Below are 19296 nucleotides of genomic sequence, written 5' to 3'. Positions count from 1 at the left end.
CTACATGGGGAGCGGGGAGGGGAGCGCGGCCCCGGGAGAGGCGGAAGGCGGGAGGGAAGAACCGGGAGGGAAAGGGGAAGGGCACCGGCCTCACCCGAGGGGCCCAGGCCCGGAGGGCAGCGCCGCGGCGGGGGCGCCCCGGGAAGGCGGGGCCTGGGCCCGCGATCCCTCCCCGCTCCCTCAGCACCGGGCGCCCGGGCCCCGCGGGCCGCCGCGCGGGTCCCTCAGCCGGAAGGGCCTCACCGGGCACCGCCGCCACCGCCGCCACCCTCCCCCGTCCGCCCCGTCCCGTCCGTCCCGCCCCGCCGCCCCCCGCTCACTTCCCAAAGCGAAACGGCTCCGCGTCCGATCGGGGCGGTGTGTGTGAGGCGGGGGGGGGAGGGGGGCAGCCCTCACCGGCCAACTCTCGCGAGACCCAGCCGCCTCTCGCGAGACCACCGCCGCCCGCCCGCCGCCCCACCGGCCGCGAGACTTATCGCAGGAGGGTGGGAGGGGAGCGCGAGTCTTCTCTCGCGAGAGCCGGGCTCCGCGCGTGCGACGTGACGCGCTCCTCCGCTTCCAATGAAACTTTATTGGGGCGCCGGGCGGGGACACTGCGCGCGCCTCCCCCTTCGCCCCGCCCGCTCCCTTCAACAAATCTTTATGGAGGCGCCGTGAAAACCCATTCACGGCGTGCCCCGGCCCTTCCCGCCACTTCCTCCTCCCAGTTGAAGTTTTAAAGAGCCCGGTCGGAGGCTCGGCCCAGCCCGCGCTCACCGGAGGCGCTGGGGTTAAACGATGGCCGGTAACGGGTGGGGGTAAAGGAGGCTTTTGGGGGCAGAGCCTGCCGCCGCGTGCCCCGCCCACCCCCTTCACCCACCCCTCCACGCGCGCGCACCTGTCCTCTCGCGAGATGTGGTTGCTCTCGCGAGAGGGCGGGAGGCGCAGCCGCGGCCGGAGGGAGGGATGGCGGCGGCCGCCGCCGTGTGAGGCCGGCGCGGAGCGGCCCGGCCGCGGCTCGCACACCCCCGCCCCAACCCCCGCCGTCCCTCCCCGCTCCCGGCCCCGCCGCGGGTCGCCCGTCCCCGCCCGCGGCATGAAGGCGGCGCCGGGCGGCGCCGAGGGTGAGTGCCGCCGGAGGGGCGCGGCCGGCGCTGAGGCTTCCCGCCGTCCCTGTGAGGAGACGGGCGGGCCCCGGCGGCTCGGTGCTGTCGGGCTGGGGCTGAGGCGGATCCCTCGGAAGGCGGCAGCGGGGCTGGCGGCCCGGCGGGAGGGCGGGGGTCCCGCGGACGGTGGCACCGGGCCGGGCAGGCTCCGGCGCCGGGACTCGCTCCCCCGGCCGGGCCTCTGGGTCTTCGCGCTGGCTGCGGTGGGGCTCCGCTTTCGAACAAAATAAAGGCGATTATTCTCGTGAGGTTCTGACCGTGCCGGTCGGAGGTACGAAGTTGAACAAGGGCAAGTGCCGGATTTTGCCCCTGGGGCTCGGCCGCCCTGGGTGTACAGCCAGCCTGGGGAGCAGCTCTGCAGGGAGGGACCTGGGGGCTCTGGTCCATGGCAAGTTGAACATGAGCCACCAGTGATCCCTGGCAGCCAAGGGGGCCACCGTGCCCTGGGGGGCACCGAGCCCTGCATCGCAGCCGGGCGAGGGGGGGGGATTGTCCCGCTCTGCCCCGAGCTGGGGTGGCCTCACCCCGAGTGCTGTGGGCAGCGCTGGGCGCCGCAGGACATGGAGGGTATAAAGCTACTGGAGAGTGTCCCGAGGAGGGCATGGAGCTGGGGAAGGGTTTAGAGGGGAAACGGCACGAGGAGCGGCTGAAGTCCCTTGGGTTGTTCAGCTGGAGCAGAGGAGGCCGAGGGCAGCCTCATGGCGCTCTGCAGCCCCCTCCCAAGGGCAGGAGGAGGGGCAGGGCTGGTCTCTGCTCTCTGGTGGCCAACACCAGGGCCCGAGGGAACGGCAGGGAGATGTGCCAGGGGAGGGTTAGGCTGGGCATTAGAAGAAGGTCCTTCCCCCAGAGGGTGGTGGAGCCCTGGCACAGGCTCCCCAGGGAGGCATCACGGCACCAGCCTGGCGATATTCCAGAAGCATTTGGACAAGGCCCTCAGAGACATGGTGTGAATTTGGGGTGTCCTGTGCAGGGACAGGAGTTGGTCTCTCTGATCCTTGCAGGTCCCTTCCAACTCAGGACATTCTTTGATTCTCTGATCTGGCAGAACTCTCCCCGTCCCTGGGCTTGACGGGATCTTAACTATGTGCACCAATACCTGGAGGGAGAGCATAAAGTGGAGGGAGCCCAGCTTGCTTCAGGCGTGAACCAGAGGTCCTGGACACAACCTGAAACGCAGGAGGCTCCACCTGAGCATCAGGAAACACTTTTCCACTCTGAGGGTGCCTGAGGCCTGGCACATGGTGCCCCAAGAGGTGTCGGAGCCTCTGTCCTTGGAGGGGCTCAAAAGTGGTCAGGACACAGCCCTGGACACCCTGCCGGAGGTGGCCCTGCTTGGGCAGGGGGCTTGGACCAGGTGACTGTTGCAGGTCCCTTCCAACCTCAACCATTCTGCAGTTCTAACATAGCTGAGGGGTATAAAGTGTCTGAAAGCATCTAGCAGGCATTTATTTCTTTCTTACACTTGGATTTGATAGGGTCAGCATTAGGTCTGTGAACTGTACGTGTGTCAATAATAAAAACAAACTCTTGAAGTTTTGCAGGTGAGGGCTTACAGGGTTGCATGCCGTGGTGGTTAAAATGTCCCAGACATCTGTTTGCCTTGGACCCAGTAGTGCCAGCGACAGGGTTTATTTTGGCAGTGATGTCCGCTGGGATTTTTTGACAAATGCAAGTGTAGAAAAAGCTGTCTCTTAGCAAAAAACGACAAAATTATAGTGCTGAAACCTGTGTTCTCTCTGTGCAAGTGTCCGACTAGATAGTAGGGAAAAAAATAACTGCTTTATCTTGGAACTTTTTCAACTAAACTGTCCAACGCTACTTTTTTGCATAGTGACTGATCCTGCATCACTCCTTTTCTCTTGTCAAGGAGATGTCAAGGATTCATAACAGTGGAACTCTCTAAAATATACAGAAATGAGTTTGTAGAACCATGGGATCGATGGGAGCCTGCAGGATACGAGAGGTGTTTTGTAAAGGCTGAGTAGGTTGTAGGTTGGTAGAGATCTGTGGCCATGCAGTTGTCTGTGGTTTTGTTGTGTCTCAGCGTGTGGAGCTGTGCCCCGGCTCTGGATCAGCACTGTGGAGACACCAGCCCTTGGGTTCCAAGCTAGTGTGAGGTACGAGTGTGTCTGGCGAGAGAATTTGTCACAACTGGCGATGGGACTGATTTGGTTGAGACTTTTTGTGATGGAAGGGTCTATGAGGATCTTTACTGTACAAGAGGTTGGAGAGTTGGAAGAGAGAAGAGTGATGGGGAATCCAGGAAACGAAGCTTAACCTCGCTTCTTTAACACCATGTTTCTTACACTCTGTTTCCTGGCCCGGGGAAGCTTTGCCTTTAGACCGTGCCATTGTACCTTCAAACAGTGCCCCCGTGTATCCCCGTCATGGCAGAACTTACCCTGATGGGGCCCTGTCATTCAGAGTCTGAGCAGAGCAGGAGCCGCAGCTCGCAGGCATTTCATGGCCCTTTAGGTTTTGGTAGCTTGTGATGTATCCTTAACATTTACAAGGTCTAGGTTGCAGGGATAAATGAGCAGTAAATAAGTTTTTTCAAAATCCTGTTTAGCTTAAAGGTGGAAAGTGTTTTCATTAAAACTGCCAAACTGTTTCATCTGTAAAACTGCAAATATTGTCTCGTTCTCTTTTTTCTGACTATTCCCCTGTCTTACAGAAACGGAGAAGCTGAATAAGATGAGTACCCTCTTAGAAAGACTTCACGCAAAGTACAACCAAAACAGACCTTGGACAGAAACCATGAAGTTAGTCCGTCAAGTCATGGTGAGAATTGTTGGGATCTGAGCAGGAGGGTTTCTGAAGTTTCTTTAGTCGTGATTTTTTGTTGGTTTGTTAGATCTCTTCAAAGCACTTTACCGTTTGTTCAAGCCTTGGCTTCCTCCTGGGCCAGTGTGGTTGCAACGGTCCAGTTCTCACACTCCGCAGTGTGCCAGGGAGGGAGTCGTGTCCATCCCCTTTCTGTCTGGCGTGCCTTTGCCTTCCCTAATTACAGCCCCCGCTCCTTCTACAGCCTAACTGACCTGGGGCAGCTGTCAGCTCAGTGCCAGGGAAAGGGTCAGACTTGTCGTTCCAGCTGGTGCTGAGAAGCCCAAACCATTCTGCCCCTTGCTGTTTCAGGATGTTGTGTTTTGTAAAGCAATTTGCTCCCCATTCAGTGATTTTGAGGAGCAGGAGGCATGGGAGAGCGACATCAAAGGCTTCGGCCTGTATTGCGGTGTTACAAGTTTGCCTGTCTCATTATTTCTCTGTTCGCTCTTATACAACTCTTAGCTTATACCTGTTAAAAAGTCACTATAGTCTGTTCTTCCAGCTGAGCGAGTTGCTTAAAAGAAAATAAATCAATTCCAGGCCTGCCTTTAACTAAGTTAACCAGGAAGTTACCTGCTTCCAAAATGGATACTGTTCTTCTACAGGAATCGAAATAAGGGTGTAATTTTGGGATGAAATCTAACCTGTTTTAATGACCTAACTAAACCTCACTTGACTGATCAAAAGTTGCAATAATTCCCTCTTACTGAGTGATGCACAAAAAGGCCGTTTTTCTTCTTTTTTGTGACTAAGGAAAAGCGAGTTGTGATGAACTCGGGGGGGCACCAGCATCTGGTGAGCTGCTTGGAGACTTTGCAGAAGGCATTAAAAGGTTGGTGCGTTCCGCGCGTGCACTTGACACACTGCTTAACAGCGATTCGCTATGGAAATACTCCAAATTATAAAAGCAAGCAAGGCTGTTGCTAGCACGTTTCGCCGTGTTCCTCGTGCGTGTGTGCTCACGTTTCCGTGAGCTAGCTTATCTCAGTGCCAGGCGGTGCCAGTCGAGATTGCCTGGGTTAGTTTCATTGTAAATGCGCATACCCGAATTCCACTTGAGGAAGAAAATCCATTCTCTGTTTGCAGTTGTGAGAACATCTGTTTTTCTCTATGCATATTGTTCTGCCTGTACTTTGAGTACAGCCAATGTATGTAGTTGCACGTGTGAAGGGGTGAGCAGGCACGGGAGGGATTCATGAGTTGAGATTGTTTTTAATGCTGATGGCTTACTCCTGGGGTTCACTAAGCCTTGTTTTTCACTCTCTCCATCCAGTATCTTCTCTGCCTGCCATGACAGATCGCTTAGAGTCTATAGCTAGGCAAAACGGGTAGGTCTCCTTTATTTTCTGGCAAAGGCTTTTCCTTGTTTATCTGTACGCATCGTAATCTCACTGCTGGTTTGATTGTTTTTTGTGTGCATCTCATAGCAATTTTTGTTTTGTTTTGTATGTAAGCCTTGGATCTCACCTTAGTGCAAATGGCACTGAATGTTACATCACTTCAGACATGTTCTATGTGGAAGTCCAGTTAGATCCTACAGGGCTGCTGTGTGATGTCAAGGTGGCTCACCACGGAGAAAACCCTGTGGTACGTATCGCTGACAAAGATGAGGGTAATACCTGTGTGGTTTCGGAAGTGCCGCTTTGGCTCCCTTTTTGAGCAGAGGAAATGGATCATATTTAACGTTCTGCTAGATGGGGCGTTACACGTTTGCTGCTTGTTCTAGTGGAAAGTAGAAGCCCCTGCGGAGTAGTCCGTCCTTGTGGGTTAATCTGATTGGGGTAGTGTACGTGTGCAAGGACCGTTTTACTCATGGTCTCTCTTTTTCTCTGAGTGGTTTTATAACTGGCCACATTATTTGAGGAAGTTATTGCTGTGTTTCTGCGAATTTTAATTCTGGAGGAAGGTTAGGGAAATTAATCTTAAAAAACTTAGGTCTGTGAATGGAAATCGTGGAATGCCGAAAGAAAATGGCTTCACTTCCCTTGTGCACGTGTACGAGAGTCTGAACTTGCTGTTTACGTTGGCCTAGCCACTCTTCGGAAAACAGACTGTTTTTAGTATCCCTATATAAGATCACAGGTTTCCAACCTAAGGCTTCACAATTTTAAAAGTTTATTTCAAATCAGTTGTTTAAGAGGAAATAGTATTGCCTGAATTTTTCCCAGAGGGGGTTGACGAACAAGAACTAGAGCAATGTGTAGTTGTGAGCATTTTGTTGTTTCTCATGAAAAGCTGATGCTTAGGAATTTTACTGTCCTAATATTTTACAGTTGCTGTGCTGCACAAAGACTGAAATTGCTGCATTCGACATTGATATCGTTGTATGTTCTTTCCTTTTCAGAGCTGTCCAGAATTGGTGCAACATCTGAGGTGAGCAACAAGAGCTGTTCGTAGCATTTTCTGACAGGCTTCTCTTTGCAGTATTGATCTGATGCTATTTTATGTCTGGAAATGCAAAACGTTTCGTAACTGTTCCTTCCCCACAAAGTCTCTGTACTTCTCCAGGGGATTTTCTGGCTTTGGTTCAGATACTTCTGGTTCTGACTGCTGTGCGTGGTATTTGGGAAGCCACAGCACAACATTCATCAGAATTGTTAAAGCTGGGTCATTTAAAGAACACGTTTTGTAGCTTTCATGTAGCAAAAGTCCTTTCTTAAGTGACTTGGTGTCTGTATTAATAGAACTTTTTAAACCAAAACCTTATCTGCTACAGTTTGAATACATGTTACTTTTCTCCCTCTTCCTTTCAGAGAGAAAAATTTTGATGAATTTTCTAAGCATTTAAGGGGGCTTGTAAACCTGTATAAGTTGCCAGGAGACAAGTAAGTCTGGAATATGTATTGTATTTCTTTACAACTGCATACGTAAAATTAAACAGATCTACAAGGTTTTTGTTCTGTGCTTATATTTTCGTTGTGTGTGACCCTGCTGGCTTCATCACCACGGCTTGTGTGTGCACACGGTGGGTAGGGAGGATTTTATGCTAGCGGGAATGCGGAATGAACAGTTATAATTCCGAAACGCTTGATCTGATGGCAAGTACTGCAGCTTGTCAGCCAGCAGTTCTGTGAGTTGGATTTCATTGCACAGTTCCTGTCAATTTTTCTTATATTGTTTTGTTTTGTTTTTTCCCCAGCAAACTTAAAACTAAAATGTACTTAGCTCTGCAGTCCTTGGAGTTGGATCTCTCAAAAATGGCAGGGATGTATTGGTAAGGACACCTCTGTGGTTTGTTTGGTGGTGGTGGTTTGGTTTTTCTTAATAACACTGCATCACGTTGGCTGATTCTGATCGTGCCAAGTACTGTATAGCCAGGAAGCATCCCCTCAGTGCCCATGCAGTCTGACATTATTGCTGAGAAGGACAGTGCTGAGGCTATAGAAGGCCTGTGGCAGAAGGGGAATGATATATAGAGAAAAAATGCTCACAGCTTTCTGAGCAATTCCTTTTTAACTGCAGAATTAACTGAAAGAAAGTCTAAATGGCAAAAGATATAACCAAATGGATGAGTGGTAACGTGTTTTACAGCAAGAAACTGAGAAACATTTTACCATCTTTCACAGCTCTAGATTCAGTGAACAAACCATCCATGCTGTAGAGAGTAAAGTAGCTTTTGTTTTGCCTATAACAGTGTGAAGTTTAAGATCGCTACCTCTGTGCGACCGGGAAGTGTATATATTGAGCTAAAAATCTTAAGGCTGCCATCAGCGCATGAATTTTGGCTTCAGGTATGACTCTGGCTTGTTACAGACCTGTGATTGCCTCTCTTGCAGGCAAGCCACCAATGCAAATCCCCTCGACAAGATTCTTCATGGCAGTGTTGGCTATCTCACCCCCAGGAGTGGAGGTATCTTTGATTAACACTTAAAAAAAGAAAAGAATAAAAATTACTTTGGGCAGGGCCCCCTTTCTGGGCCTCAGCTTCACATTGACTGATGGCGGTAATGGGAAATGCTGATCAAACTCAAAGAGGGACGAGGTGGTTGAGTATTTGTAAGTCCCACGTGATCCAGAAAGCCAGCTTTTCTTCACAGAGCCACACATGATGGTTTTGTGGCAGATGGCCGCGCCTGCGTCTTTAATGGCAGAGAACAACTCTTTGAAGATGCGCTAGCAGCACTGCACGGCGTGTGCTGTGTGACAGAGCAAATGTTGTGTGGCTACAGGGTTTAATAACGATCGGGATGACTCGTGTCGTCGGGATGCCTGTTCAAAACCTTCTCTCCCCCAGGTCTCCTGATGAATCTCAAGTATTACGTCTCGCCCTATGATTTATTTGAAGACGGCACTGGAGCGCCCGTTATATTGCATGAGAGCAACGGTAGGTCAGTGTTAGGAGCTAGTGAGGACTGCCGCTGCTTGGAGGGGAGAAGAAAGCAGAATTCCAACAGCCTGGCTCCCCTCTGCTGTCACCCTGTAGTACAGGAGAATCGTAGGTCGGCTTACAGAGGACATGGGTTTAATAAGCTGTCGTGGTTCAGCCTCAGCTGGCAACTGTGTAATGTGTAAACACTGGCTCAGTTGCCCATCTTGAACCTGGTGGCTATTCTGGAGTTTGAACTGGGGTGCTACCGAGGGCGACGGGCCAGCAGTCTGCAGCCAGAGCCTTTTTCTGTAGGGTGAATTTCACTGTTAACACAGGATTTGTTTTATTGTGGCAATACTCATGTCTCTGCCATCTTACCAGAAGATTACTTCTTATGCTTGTACATGGACGTCTGTCTCTGGCTAAAATGACAGAGCCAAGCCCCAGGAAAAACGGAGGCTGGTCTCGGGAAAGAAGAGGGTGGAACTGTCCAAAATCATTGTTTGTTTTGCTTTGTAAAGAGCATGCTACAAACTTGCAAATGTATTTGGGCTGTATTTTAAGAATTTTGTAACTGATCTGCCTTGCAGGAGAAAAGTAAAGCATTCGGTAGCATGACTAGTTTGGCTGTAATCCATTTAGTGATAAAGGTGATTGCTGAGAACTGTGCCTTGTGGAGGAAGTAAGACACTTCCACCGTAGCGATTTAATTCATAAAGCTTGCATCCTCTTTTTTCTTCAGCTTACGGTGTTGGTCTTTTCTTGTCACTTCCTCTTGCAGTTCCTCGGTCTTTGGGTATGAATGTGTCAGTAACAGTTGAGGGAACCATGGCTATGTACAAACTTCCGATTGCGCCGCTGATCATGGGTTCTCATCCAGTGGACAGCAAAGGGTAAGCAAAGGGCGCGTCTGCTGGGCCTTTCTGAGCGGCCTCGTTCAGATGTAAATTCAACATCCAGTCCTCTGTTGAAGTCAGAGTGGGGAGGTGATGTCATAGCATTATAAAAAGCACTTACGTGCTGTCTTTAAGCCAAAAAATACGTATTTCAGGCATGTGACATGATTTTGAGGAGCATTAATTTTTAATGAGGTGGTAACAGTCTGCTTGTATTTGAGCAAACAGTAAATTGGATGTCTGGCGCTCACAGCAGAAGCCAGAGTCATGCCCTGCATCTCATAGGTTCTTGTGTTAACCCCCTCTTCCAGAACTCCGTCTTTCTCGTCAATCACCAGTGCCAACAGCGTGGATTTACCAGCTTGTTTCTTCCTGAAATTTCCACGTCCCATTCCGGTGTCTCGACCTTTCATTCAGAAAATTCAGGGCTGCACAGGTGGGTGGCAGATCTGTCAGATTCCCCCTAGATTTTTGGTAAAAGATGCTAATTTGTAACATGTGCAAAGAAAGTTGCTCAAGGTTTTGTGCTCTGTTTGCAGTTAAGCCTGGGTAGGTTTTCCTTTACTAGATGGGATCGCCTTCTCTGGCCCACCGTCTCTTGCGGGCTCCCGGGTGCTACCGTTCTGTGCCATCTTGTTCCCTCAGGTATTCCGTTGTTCGACACACCGCCAACATTTGTACCCTTGTATGAGTTGATCACACAGTTTGAATTATCCAAGGAGGCTGATCCTCTACCTTTAAACCACAATATGCGCTTCTATGCAGTAAGTATGTTGTTACACCCAGGGCATTCTGCTTGTAGGCAAGCAGGGTGGGGTTTTTCATCTGTTTCAGGTATCTTTCAAGTAGGATAAAGGCAATTGGTACAGCATGTATTCATAGGCAAAAACTGTGCTATCCAAGCATTAGAATTCTGATGCAGGTGTGACCACAGTAATTAGGAAAATTAGGTAATGAAAAATCCATTGCTGTTGAAGCACAGCTGCAGGAATGACAGCAGAGCTGTGGGACTGAGCCTTCCCAGGTGCTGCCCCTTGCTCTTCTTGGGACTGTAATGTTTGGCTGAATGAGTCGCATCACTCTGGGAGAAATCCTGGTTCTTACGTTTGTCTGTGACAGATCTGTTAACTTCAGAGGATTTCTCTTTTCCTCAGAAGGGATCCCGTAAAGAATGAAACTGTTTTAGTGGGGATGGTGGACACTGGCAGTACTACTTCTGAGGGGCCAAAATCGTGTTTTGCTTGTTCAGATCAGAAGGAAAGTGTCTTCGTTGTTTGTCATTTTCAGCCAGAAAGGTTGGATCTGGGGCCTGCTCTTTCCTTCCTAGATGTCTGTTCTTGCCTTGTACCCAGCAGTAGTTGGAATAAAGCAGAAATTGTTTGTCAGGCTCTTCCAGGACAGCAGCACTGTTACTTTCTGAACAAAGATGCTCCTCTCCCAGATGGAAGAAGCCTTCAGGGAACTCTGATTAGTAAAATCGCCTTCCAGCACCCTGGACGGGTTCCTCTCATCCTCAATTTGATCAGACATCAGGTGGCATACAACACACTGATTGGCAGCTGTGTCAAGCGAACAGTTTTAAAAGAAGGTGGGTTCCGCACTGGGTGGAATGTAATGTGTGGATAATAAGAAACCCTGGGTAATTTTCCCAGCCGTAGGAATAAGAAGAGAGGCCTACACTGCTTTCCTGTTTTTTTCCTTCTGTATGGGGGGTATTGAGCTGGTGCATCTGGTTCATCTCCTGTGTCCCCTAATTTAACATTTCCCATGTCTTTCAGATTCTCCTGGGATCCTGCAGTTTGAAGTTTGTCCTCTTTCTGACTCCTGTTTCAGTGTATCCTTTCAGCATCCTGTGAACGACTCCCTGGTGTGTGGTAAGTGGACTCGGTAAAAGCACGAGAGTGTTTCTGGGAAGGATGGCAGGGTTTTCTTCCGCTGTAACCAGGATTTTGATCTCTTCCAAATGCCTTCTCTCTTTTAGTGGTAATGGATGTGCAAGACTCTACTCACGTGAACTGTAAGCTGTACAAAGGGCTGTCCGATGCTCTTATCTGTACAGATGATTTCATTGCCAAAGTTGTTCAAAGGTAAGCTGGACTATTTTGTGCCACCACGCACTCCAAATCGTATAGATGAACTCTGTGGCTGTCTCATATTTACCCTGGCGGTTCTGGAGCCGTTATTCTGTCTGTGGGTGAGTTTTGGTAGGGGTTGTTTGGAAGAGAGGAGAGCTTGGAGCCCTATAGGAAATTCCATTCCAGATGGTAAACCATAGCTACTGATTTTCAGGTGCGTGTCCGAGGAGTCTATTTATGCCTTCCCCTGTCATTGGTTGCTAAGTCATGTAAAAAGTGGAAGAGCTCACCTGCAGTTGTCATCTACACAGGCCTTTTACCAAGGGTCCTCCACCCCAGCCACCATAACACAGCAGAATGTTCACAGTGCATGACACAGACCTCTTCAGTGTGAATAGCTATGTTTTCTTTCAGAATGTCATAGGTTTGTCGTCCTTGAGTAGAACGTGGCTTTATCATTGATTTTTACAGGGTTTCAGGCAATTAGAATCCTACAATCATAGAATCGCAGAATCATTAATGTTGGAAAAGACCTTTAGGATCATCAAGTTCAGCCCCCAACCCAACACCCCCAGGCCTCCTAAACCATGTCCCCAAGTGCCACGTCTACATGGTTTTTGAACCCCCCAGGGACGGTGACTCCCCCACCTCTCTGGGCAGCCTGTGCCAGGGCCTGACCGCTCTGGCAGGGAAGAAATTGTTCCTAACATCCAACCTAAACCTCCCCTGACGCAGCTTGAGGCCGTTTCCTCTCATACTATCACTAGTTCCTTGGGAGAGGAGACCAACCCCCCTCACTCCAGCCCCTCTCAGGCAGCTGCAGAGAGCGAGAAGGGCTCCCCTCAGCCCCCTCTTCTCCAGGCCAAACTCCCCCAGCTCCCTCAGCCGCTCCCCAGCACACTTGTGCTCCAAGGTTTGCTGAGCTTAGACAAAGGTGTTTTCTGGCAGAATCAGGGTAACAACCCTGACTGCGCCCTGTGCTTTAACTCTGAGATCACAACCTGTCAGCTCTTAGAGTTAATTGGTGGATGAATTCTCCCTTTGTGATTGCAAGGCAATGCGTAAAGGCACTGTTGTCTCCTGGCTAGGTAAGCGTGATGGGATAAGTGTAAGTACGAGCAGCACAGCAGGGCTCTGTAAGTGCCTGGACCTGTTGCTCTCGTGTGCCCGAGAGCCTTAACTGCTGTGTCTGATGAAGTTGTGAAAACGTCTTCAGTGAATGTTGCTGTAGGGCAGCAAACCGCACGCTAACCCCTTTGTCTGGTGTCTTGCAGATGTATGTCCATTCCTGTCACCATGAGAGCAATTCGTAGAAAAGCAGAAACGATTCAAGCAGACACACCAGCCTTGTCCCTCATTGCAGAGACAGTAGAAGATATGGTGAAGAAAAACCTTCCCCCAGCCAGCAGCCCAGGGTATGGCATGACCACAGGCAGCAACCCAATGAGTGGTACCACTACCCCAACAAACACTTTTCCTGGGGGGCCCATCACTACTTTGTTTAACATGAGCATAAGCATGAAAGAGAGGCATGACTCGGTGGGCCATGGGGAGGACTTCAGCAAAGTGTCTCAGAACCCTATTCTCACTAGTTTGTTGCAGATCACAGGGAATGTGGGGTCTACCATTGGCTCAAGTCCAACCCCTCCCCACCACACACCACCACCAGTATCCTCACCAGCAAGCAACACCAAGAACCACCCCATGCTCATGAACCTTCTTAAAGAGAATCCCCCTCAGGATTTCTCCACTCTGTATGGGAGCAGCCCTCTGGAAAGGCAGAACTCTTCCTCTGGCTCCCCCAGAATGGAAATGGGCCCCGGGGGGAATAAGCAAAAGAAAAAAAAGTCCCGCATGCCAGCCGACAAGCCCAAGCATCAGACTGAGGATGATTTCCAGAGGGAGCTCTTTTCAATGGATGTTGACTCCCAGAATCCCATTTTTGATGTCAACATGACTGCCGATACCCTGGACACCCCTCATATTACTCCGGCACCCAGCCAGTGCAGCACTCCTCCTACTACATACCCACAGCCTATACCTCACTCGCAGCCCAGTATTCAGAGAATGGTTCGACTTTCTAGTTCGGACAGCATTGGAGCCGATGTTACTGATATCCTTTCGGATATAGCAGAGGAGGCTTCCAAGCTCCCCACCACTAATGAGGACTGTCCGCCCATTGGTACTCCAGTAAGGGACTCTTCTAGTTCAGGACATTCACAAAGTGCCCTCTTTGACCCCGATGTTTTTCAGACGAACAATAGCGAGAACCCGTACACAGATCCAGCAGACCTGATAGCAGACGCTGCTGTGAGCCCCAACAGCGATTCTTCAAACCATTTTTTTCCAGACGGAGTAGATTTCAATCCTGACTTGCTGAACAGTCAGAGTCAAAGTGGTTTTGGGGAGGAGTACTTTGATGAGAGTAGTCAGAGTGGAGACACCGATGATTTCAAGGGCTATGCATCCCAGGCTCTAACTACTTTGGGGGTGCAGGTCTTGGGGGCTGATGGGGGGGAAAATAAATTTAAGGGGAGCAATCCGTCCGATACGGTAGATTTTAGTATTATTGCAGCTGCGAGCAAAGCACTGGGGTCCTCTGACATCATGGAGCATCACAGTGGAGGTCAGAGCCCTTTACTGAATACAGGGGATTTAGGAAAAGAAAAGCCTCAGAAGCGGGTAAAGGAAGGCAATGGTTCTGGGAGTAACATGGCAGGTCCCGGGATAGACGGGAAGCCAGGGAAGCGCAGCCGGACACCGTCCAGCGATGGTAAAAGCAAAGAGAAGCTTCCAAAGCGGAAAAAGCAGGAGACAGATGGGAAATCTCCGTCTCACAGTTCATCAAACAGGCCTTTCACACCGCCAGCGAGCACAGGTGGGTCCAAATCTCCTGGGAGTTCAGGCAGATCTCAGACTCCTCCCGGTGTAGCTACTCCTCCTATTCCAAAAATAACTATTCAGATCCCAAAAGGAACAGTGACTGTTGGCAAACCGTCTTCACACGGCCAGTACACAAGTAGTGGCTCTGTCACCTCCTCCAGCAGCAAAAGCCATCATAGCCATTCTTCCTCCTCCTCGTCTTCTTCCTCTTCTTCAACCTCAGGCAAAATTAAAAGCAGTAAATCAGAAGGGTCTTCAGGCTCAAAGATGAGCAGCAGCCTGTACTCGAGCCAAGGCGGCTCAAGTTCGGGCCAGTCCAAAAGCTCGGCTCAGTCGGTGGGAAAGCCGGGATCCTCCCCCATCACCAAACACGGCCTCAGCAGCGGCTCTGGAAGTACCAAGATGAAACCTCAAGGAAAGCCATCATCACTTATGAACCCGTCCATGAGCAAACCAAACATCTCTCCATCCCATTCTAGACCCTCGGGGGGTTCTGACAAGCTTGCTTCTCCCATGAAACCAGTCCCAGGTACTCCCCCGTCATCTAAAGCAAAGTCACCTATCAGTTCAGGTTCTGGAGGCTCCCATATGTCCGGGACCGGCTCAAGCTCGAGTATGAAATCATCTTCAGGAATGGGATCCTCTGGGTCTATGTCACAGAAACCACCTCCTTCATCAAATTCTTCGACGGCATCTTCATCTTCCTTTTCCTCTAGTGGGTCTTCCATGTCTTCATCTCAAAACCAGCATGGAAGTTCCAAAGGCAAGTCTCCAAGCAGAAACAAGAAGCCATCTCTGACTGCAGTCATAGACAAACTTAAACACGGGGTTGTCACTAGCGGGCCTGGTGGAGACGACCCGATGGACGGACAAATGGGGCCAAGTTCCAATTCCTCAAGCCATACTATGTCCTCCAAACACAATATGTCTGGAGGTGAGTTCCAGGGCAAACGTGAGAAGAGTGACAAAGAGAAATCTAAAGTCTCAGTTTCCGGAGGGTCTGTTGACTCTTCCAAGAAGACTTCGGATTCCAAAAATGTCGGAAGCACTGGAGTGGCCAAAATTATCATCAGCAAACACGACGGTGGTTCCCCGAGCATTAAAGCCAAAGTAACTTTGCAGAAACCTGGGGAAGGAGGTGGGGATGGCCTGAGGCCTCAGATGGCTTCTTCCAAAAGCTACGGGTCCCCTCTAATCAGCGGATCCACCCCAAAACATGAGCGCTGCTCTCCCAGCCACAGTAAGTCACCAGCATACACTCCCCAAAACATAGACAGTGAGAGCGAGTCGGGCTCTTCCATCGCAGAGAAATCCTACCAGAACAGCCCCAGCTCTGACGACGGCATTAGGCCTTTGCCTGAATACAGCTCGGAAAAACACAAGAAGCACAAAAAAGAGAAGAAAAAAGTGAAAGACAAAGACCGGGACAGAGATCGGGATCGAGATAAAGACCGAGACAAGAAGAAATCTCACAGCATGAAGCCAGAGAGCTGGTCCAAGTCCCCGATTTCAGCCGACCAGTCTCTCTCCATGGCAAGCAGTGCTATCCTTTCGGCCGAGCGACCGTCCCGGCCTAGCCCGGAGTTCTTGATCGGGGAAGAAGATGACGATCTCATGGATGTTGCTCTCATCGGCAATTAATTTTCTTAGTGTCTTTAAAAGACGAGCTGTACGCAGGACCTGCAGGTTCTAGAGACTGAAAGAAAGGAACCGTTCGTTGCAAAGCTGCCAGGCTGATTTTTACAGGGTGTGTTTGAAGAGAGAGAGAAAAAAACAAAGTATTTCCAAGTATCTCCAAAGCCTGAGCAGAAGGCGTGAGCGCCAGCAGCTCGTCCGGTTCCCGACCGTGGCCTTCATCCTGCGGACGCTTACACTCATTCTTAATTTATAAGTATTAATAACCCCATTAGAGTTAATGGGTGTAAAGCTAAGCGTGCGTGTAAGCGTGGGAGCAGCCCCCAGGCTGGTGCAAACACAGACATAGGAAATTCTGGGAGAGTCCGAGCTCCTCTGCCCCTCCTCCCGTTCGGAATAAGTTGCTTTTGTTTTTAGGAAGTTTTAAACAGAATTATTTTAGGGCGTGTTTTAGGGTTGGGTTTTGTTCTTTTTTAAAAGGGTGGTTGGAAGGAGTTGAAAACAACAGATTATTTTTTTTTAATTTATTTCATTTTTGTGGTATTTCCTCATTCGACGCCTGATGCGGTGCGGTGCTGAGGAACTTCGTCTTCCTCCGAGACGAGCCGCTCTGCGGAATGGGGCCCTGCGATCTGACCGATACCAGGCTTTGATTCCAGGTCACAGTGATGAAGGATTGCTGTCCTACGTCTGACTCCCTTTCACTTAACTATTTATTTATGTCCGCGTCCGAATGCCTTGTGCTGCTTGGTTTCACGTAATCTCTTGTTTTAATTGCGCGATGCAGAGCCCGAAGGGACTTGGGAATTCGGGTAGAGCCCGTGGATTCGGGCAGCTCTGCACGCGTGCAGCCGCGGTAGCTTTGGTGGTGAGATTCTGGCGTGCGTTGGAGCGAATCTGAATGAAAAAGGGACTCCGCTGTCATCATCTGAGCGTTGCTTCCTTGTAAGCTGAGCGAACAGAGCTTCCCCAGAATCCTCTGATGCTGCATTTGTGAAGCAATGGACTGTAAGCCGCACACGTCCCGGTCCCGTGGACGCTTAGAGCCACGCTTAATTTATCCACCACAAATACTTCCACGAATGTCGATAGAACAGCAGGCGTGCGCTCACGGTTCAAAAACAGGCCTTGTTTTTGCAGTCTTTGTTTCTGTCGCCGAAGCCCTTCAGGGTTTCATTTTGGTTTTTTCTTTTTTTTTTTTTTTTCTTTTTTTTCTTTCTTCTTTTAACTTGCAGCGCCCTCCTCAGATAGTAATTGTGGTCCCGCACGCCCGCGTCGCCTTCTCCCCCGGGGAGGCGTTAGCCTGGCGGCGTGAGGCGGCCGTGTCCTGGTGTCGGCGCTGACACTGCTGGTTCATCTGGGATAAGAGTTGCGGCTGAAGCAGCGATTTCCTTCAAAGATGGATTTTTCCCCTGCTGGCTGGAATTAAAATCGTGACTCAGGCGTCCTCTGTGGTCTTATCTCACGGTCCCTGAAAGGAAAAGAGACTCAGGAGAGTGTTTTGTTTTTAAAAGCACAGTTCAGCCTGGTTCACTGAGGAGGAATGTGGGAAACGAAGACTTCTGCGACAACATCTTTTGAATTCCGTACCGAGCGGCATCCCGCTCCCCTCGGATTTCGCTGTCGCTTCCTGGAGGCCAGGATTTCCCTCGTGGGAATGAGACCATGCGTCGCGTTTGGGGATGCAGTCGGCAAAGATGGCAAGGATTTTCTTTGAAACCGCAGAGAATTCCAGTCCTGTTTACGGCCTGGCCCCAGGGGTGCCCCAGGCAAGCTCACTCTTCTCCGGCTCGCTTAACGCCACAGCGAGGCCGGTGCCTTTTCAGGCGGGTCGCAGCTCCTCAGTTAATTGTAGGGATTTTTCGCCTCTTCCTCCTGCCTTCGGCTTAATTCCAGCGCTGCTGCAGAACACGCGGGCCCGAGTTTCCCCAGAGCCGCCCCCCCGCCGGCTCTGGAGCGCTCTCCCTTCTGGTATGTTCCCTGTGCTCCTGGGGGTCTGCCCAGCGCCGGTGCCGCCGCCCGCCCACGCTCAGACGGCAGGAAAATAGTAAAGACAGTGGAAAGGCGGAGCAGATGCCGTTACCTCGCGCAGCGTCGGCGCCGTGTGGCCGCGAGGCGCCTGCGGAGAGGACGTGAGGAGCGCGGCACCGGGTGAATTTATCCGGGGACCCTGCGGCTGGGAAGCGGCGCCCGGTCGGGCTCCGGCACGTCGGCGTCTGGTTTTGTGCTGCCCCATTTGTTGTGTTGTTTTATTTTTTTAAATAATTCTGTTTTATGAAAGCCCTGAGAACCTTCTGGGTCACACGAAGGCGTGAGCAGCCTTCAAAAGGAAGCAGATCAGGGCCGGGGATCTCACGGGACGCTTTGCTGGACTCGTGAATCGGAGTTGTGTTTTACCGGTGTGAAATGCGGTAGAAAGCGGAGGGAAATAACCACAATTAACACAAAAACGTGTTTTAAAGGAAAGAGCTGCGCACAGCTCCTTCTCCGCTCGCCCAAGACCAAAGTTCAATATCCTAAATTTCACCTGCGGAAGGCGGGCAGCGCCGTCGCCTGCAGAAAGGGAGGGTGCGGCGTCTCGTCCCGGCTCCCCGCCGGCGCTGCGGGAGGCGCGCGGCCCCCGGGGGCGGCCCTTTGAACCTTTTCCGCCCCGTTTCGGTGCCCCGCCGTGCGATGGAAATCGTGCCGGGGGGGAGCGAGCGGAGCCGGGCAGCGGCCGCACGACGCTTCCGTCGCCAAGGAGGGACGAGGGACGCGCCCATGCGGACGGTTTGACCTGTAAATGCTTGGCCTCTGACAAATGATTTATTTTTAAACTTTTTTTTTTTTTTTTTGCTTAGTCTCGATTATTTTACATCTTTCAGTATTGGAAAGATAAAAACAAAATGTGGAAACAAAGTAAAAGCCAAACCTTTTAATCTCAGGTGGTGAAGTGTACATGGAGATTAAAAGAAAATGGTTCTTTCCCAAGAGGTCGTGATGTAAATACGTGTCTGGAAATTCGCTTTTTTGGTACCCGGGGCCACGCCCGCCCCGAGCCCGAGCCGAATTTCGCCTTTTTTTGGAAATATTGCAAAGAACATGTTTATTTACACGCAAATAAATCTCTTTGGTACAAAAAGGTCTCGGCTCTCTGGAAAGGGGCGGGGGGAAGTGGGGGGGATCCCCCGCCACACTTGATTTTCCCACGGGAATGACATCAGCGTGGCGTCACGCCTGGCCGGCTTGTGATTGGTCGAGCTCGGCTTCCCCGCTCCTCCCGGAAGGGAGCTGAGGGGCGGGACACGACAAACACCCGCATCCCCCCCCCGGGACCCCCGGTCCCCGCGGCGCGGCGGGCCCGCCCCCCCCGGTATCGCGGGGATGGGGGAGGGGCTTTGCAGCCCCCCGGTATCACGGGGGGGGAGGGGCGCCCCTCGCACCCACCAGGGTCGCAGCGGGGGGGCGGCGGCGCGGCGGGGGCGCGCGCAGCCCCCCCCCCCCCCCCCCCGGGGTCCCCTCCCCACACACACCGGGTGGTCCCCGCT

General features: G+C 51.3%; 1 protein-coding gene across 2 annotated transcripts; it reads left to right on the top strand.

Moving 5' to 3' along the window:
- Window positions 1-889: 889 nt before the first annotated feature.
- MED1 (mediator complex subunit 1) lies at window positions 890-18890 on the top strand. 2 transcript variants are annotated; one of them, XM_075117070.1, is made up of 17 exons: window positions 890-1103; window positions 3820-3926; window positions 4725-4803; window positions 5245-5299; window positions 5426-5558; window positions 6316-6344; window positions 6725-6796; window positions 7111-7185; window positions 7748-7821; window positions 8206-8295; window positions 9062-9173; window positions 9488-9612; window positions 9822-9940; window positions 10563-10764; window positions 10955-11050; window positions 11158-11263; window positions 12526-18890. In XM_075117070.1, exons 1-17 carry the CDS (start codon window positions 893-895, stop codon window positions 15773-15775), a joined length of 4935 nt encoding a protein of 1644 aa, XP_074973171.1. In that variant the 5' UTR covers window positions 890-892; the 3' UTR covers window positions 15776-18890. The 2 variants fall into 2 exon arrangements, with proteins under 2 accessions (XP_074973171.1, XP_074973172.1); XM_075117071.1 differs by lacking the exon at window positions 890-1103 and having other exon boundaries at window positions 3824-3926; window positions 6245-6344.
- The last annotated feature ends 406 nt before the right edge of the window (window positions 18891-19296 follow it).

The sequence above is a fragment of the Phalacrocorax aristotelis genome, chromosome 23 (genome assembly GCF_949628215.1).
Source record: "Phalacrocorax aristotelis chromosome 23, bGulAri2.1, whole genome shotgun sequence".
Lineage (NCBI taxonomy): Eukaryota > Metazoa > Chordata > Aves > Suliformes > Phalacrocoracidae > Phalacrocorax > Phalacrocorax aristotelis.
Note: the sequence above shows the minus strand (reverse complement) of the source record. Positions and strands in the feature narration are given on the sequence as shown.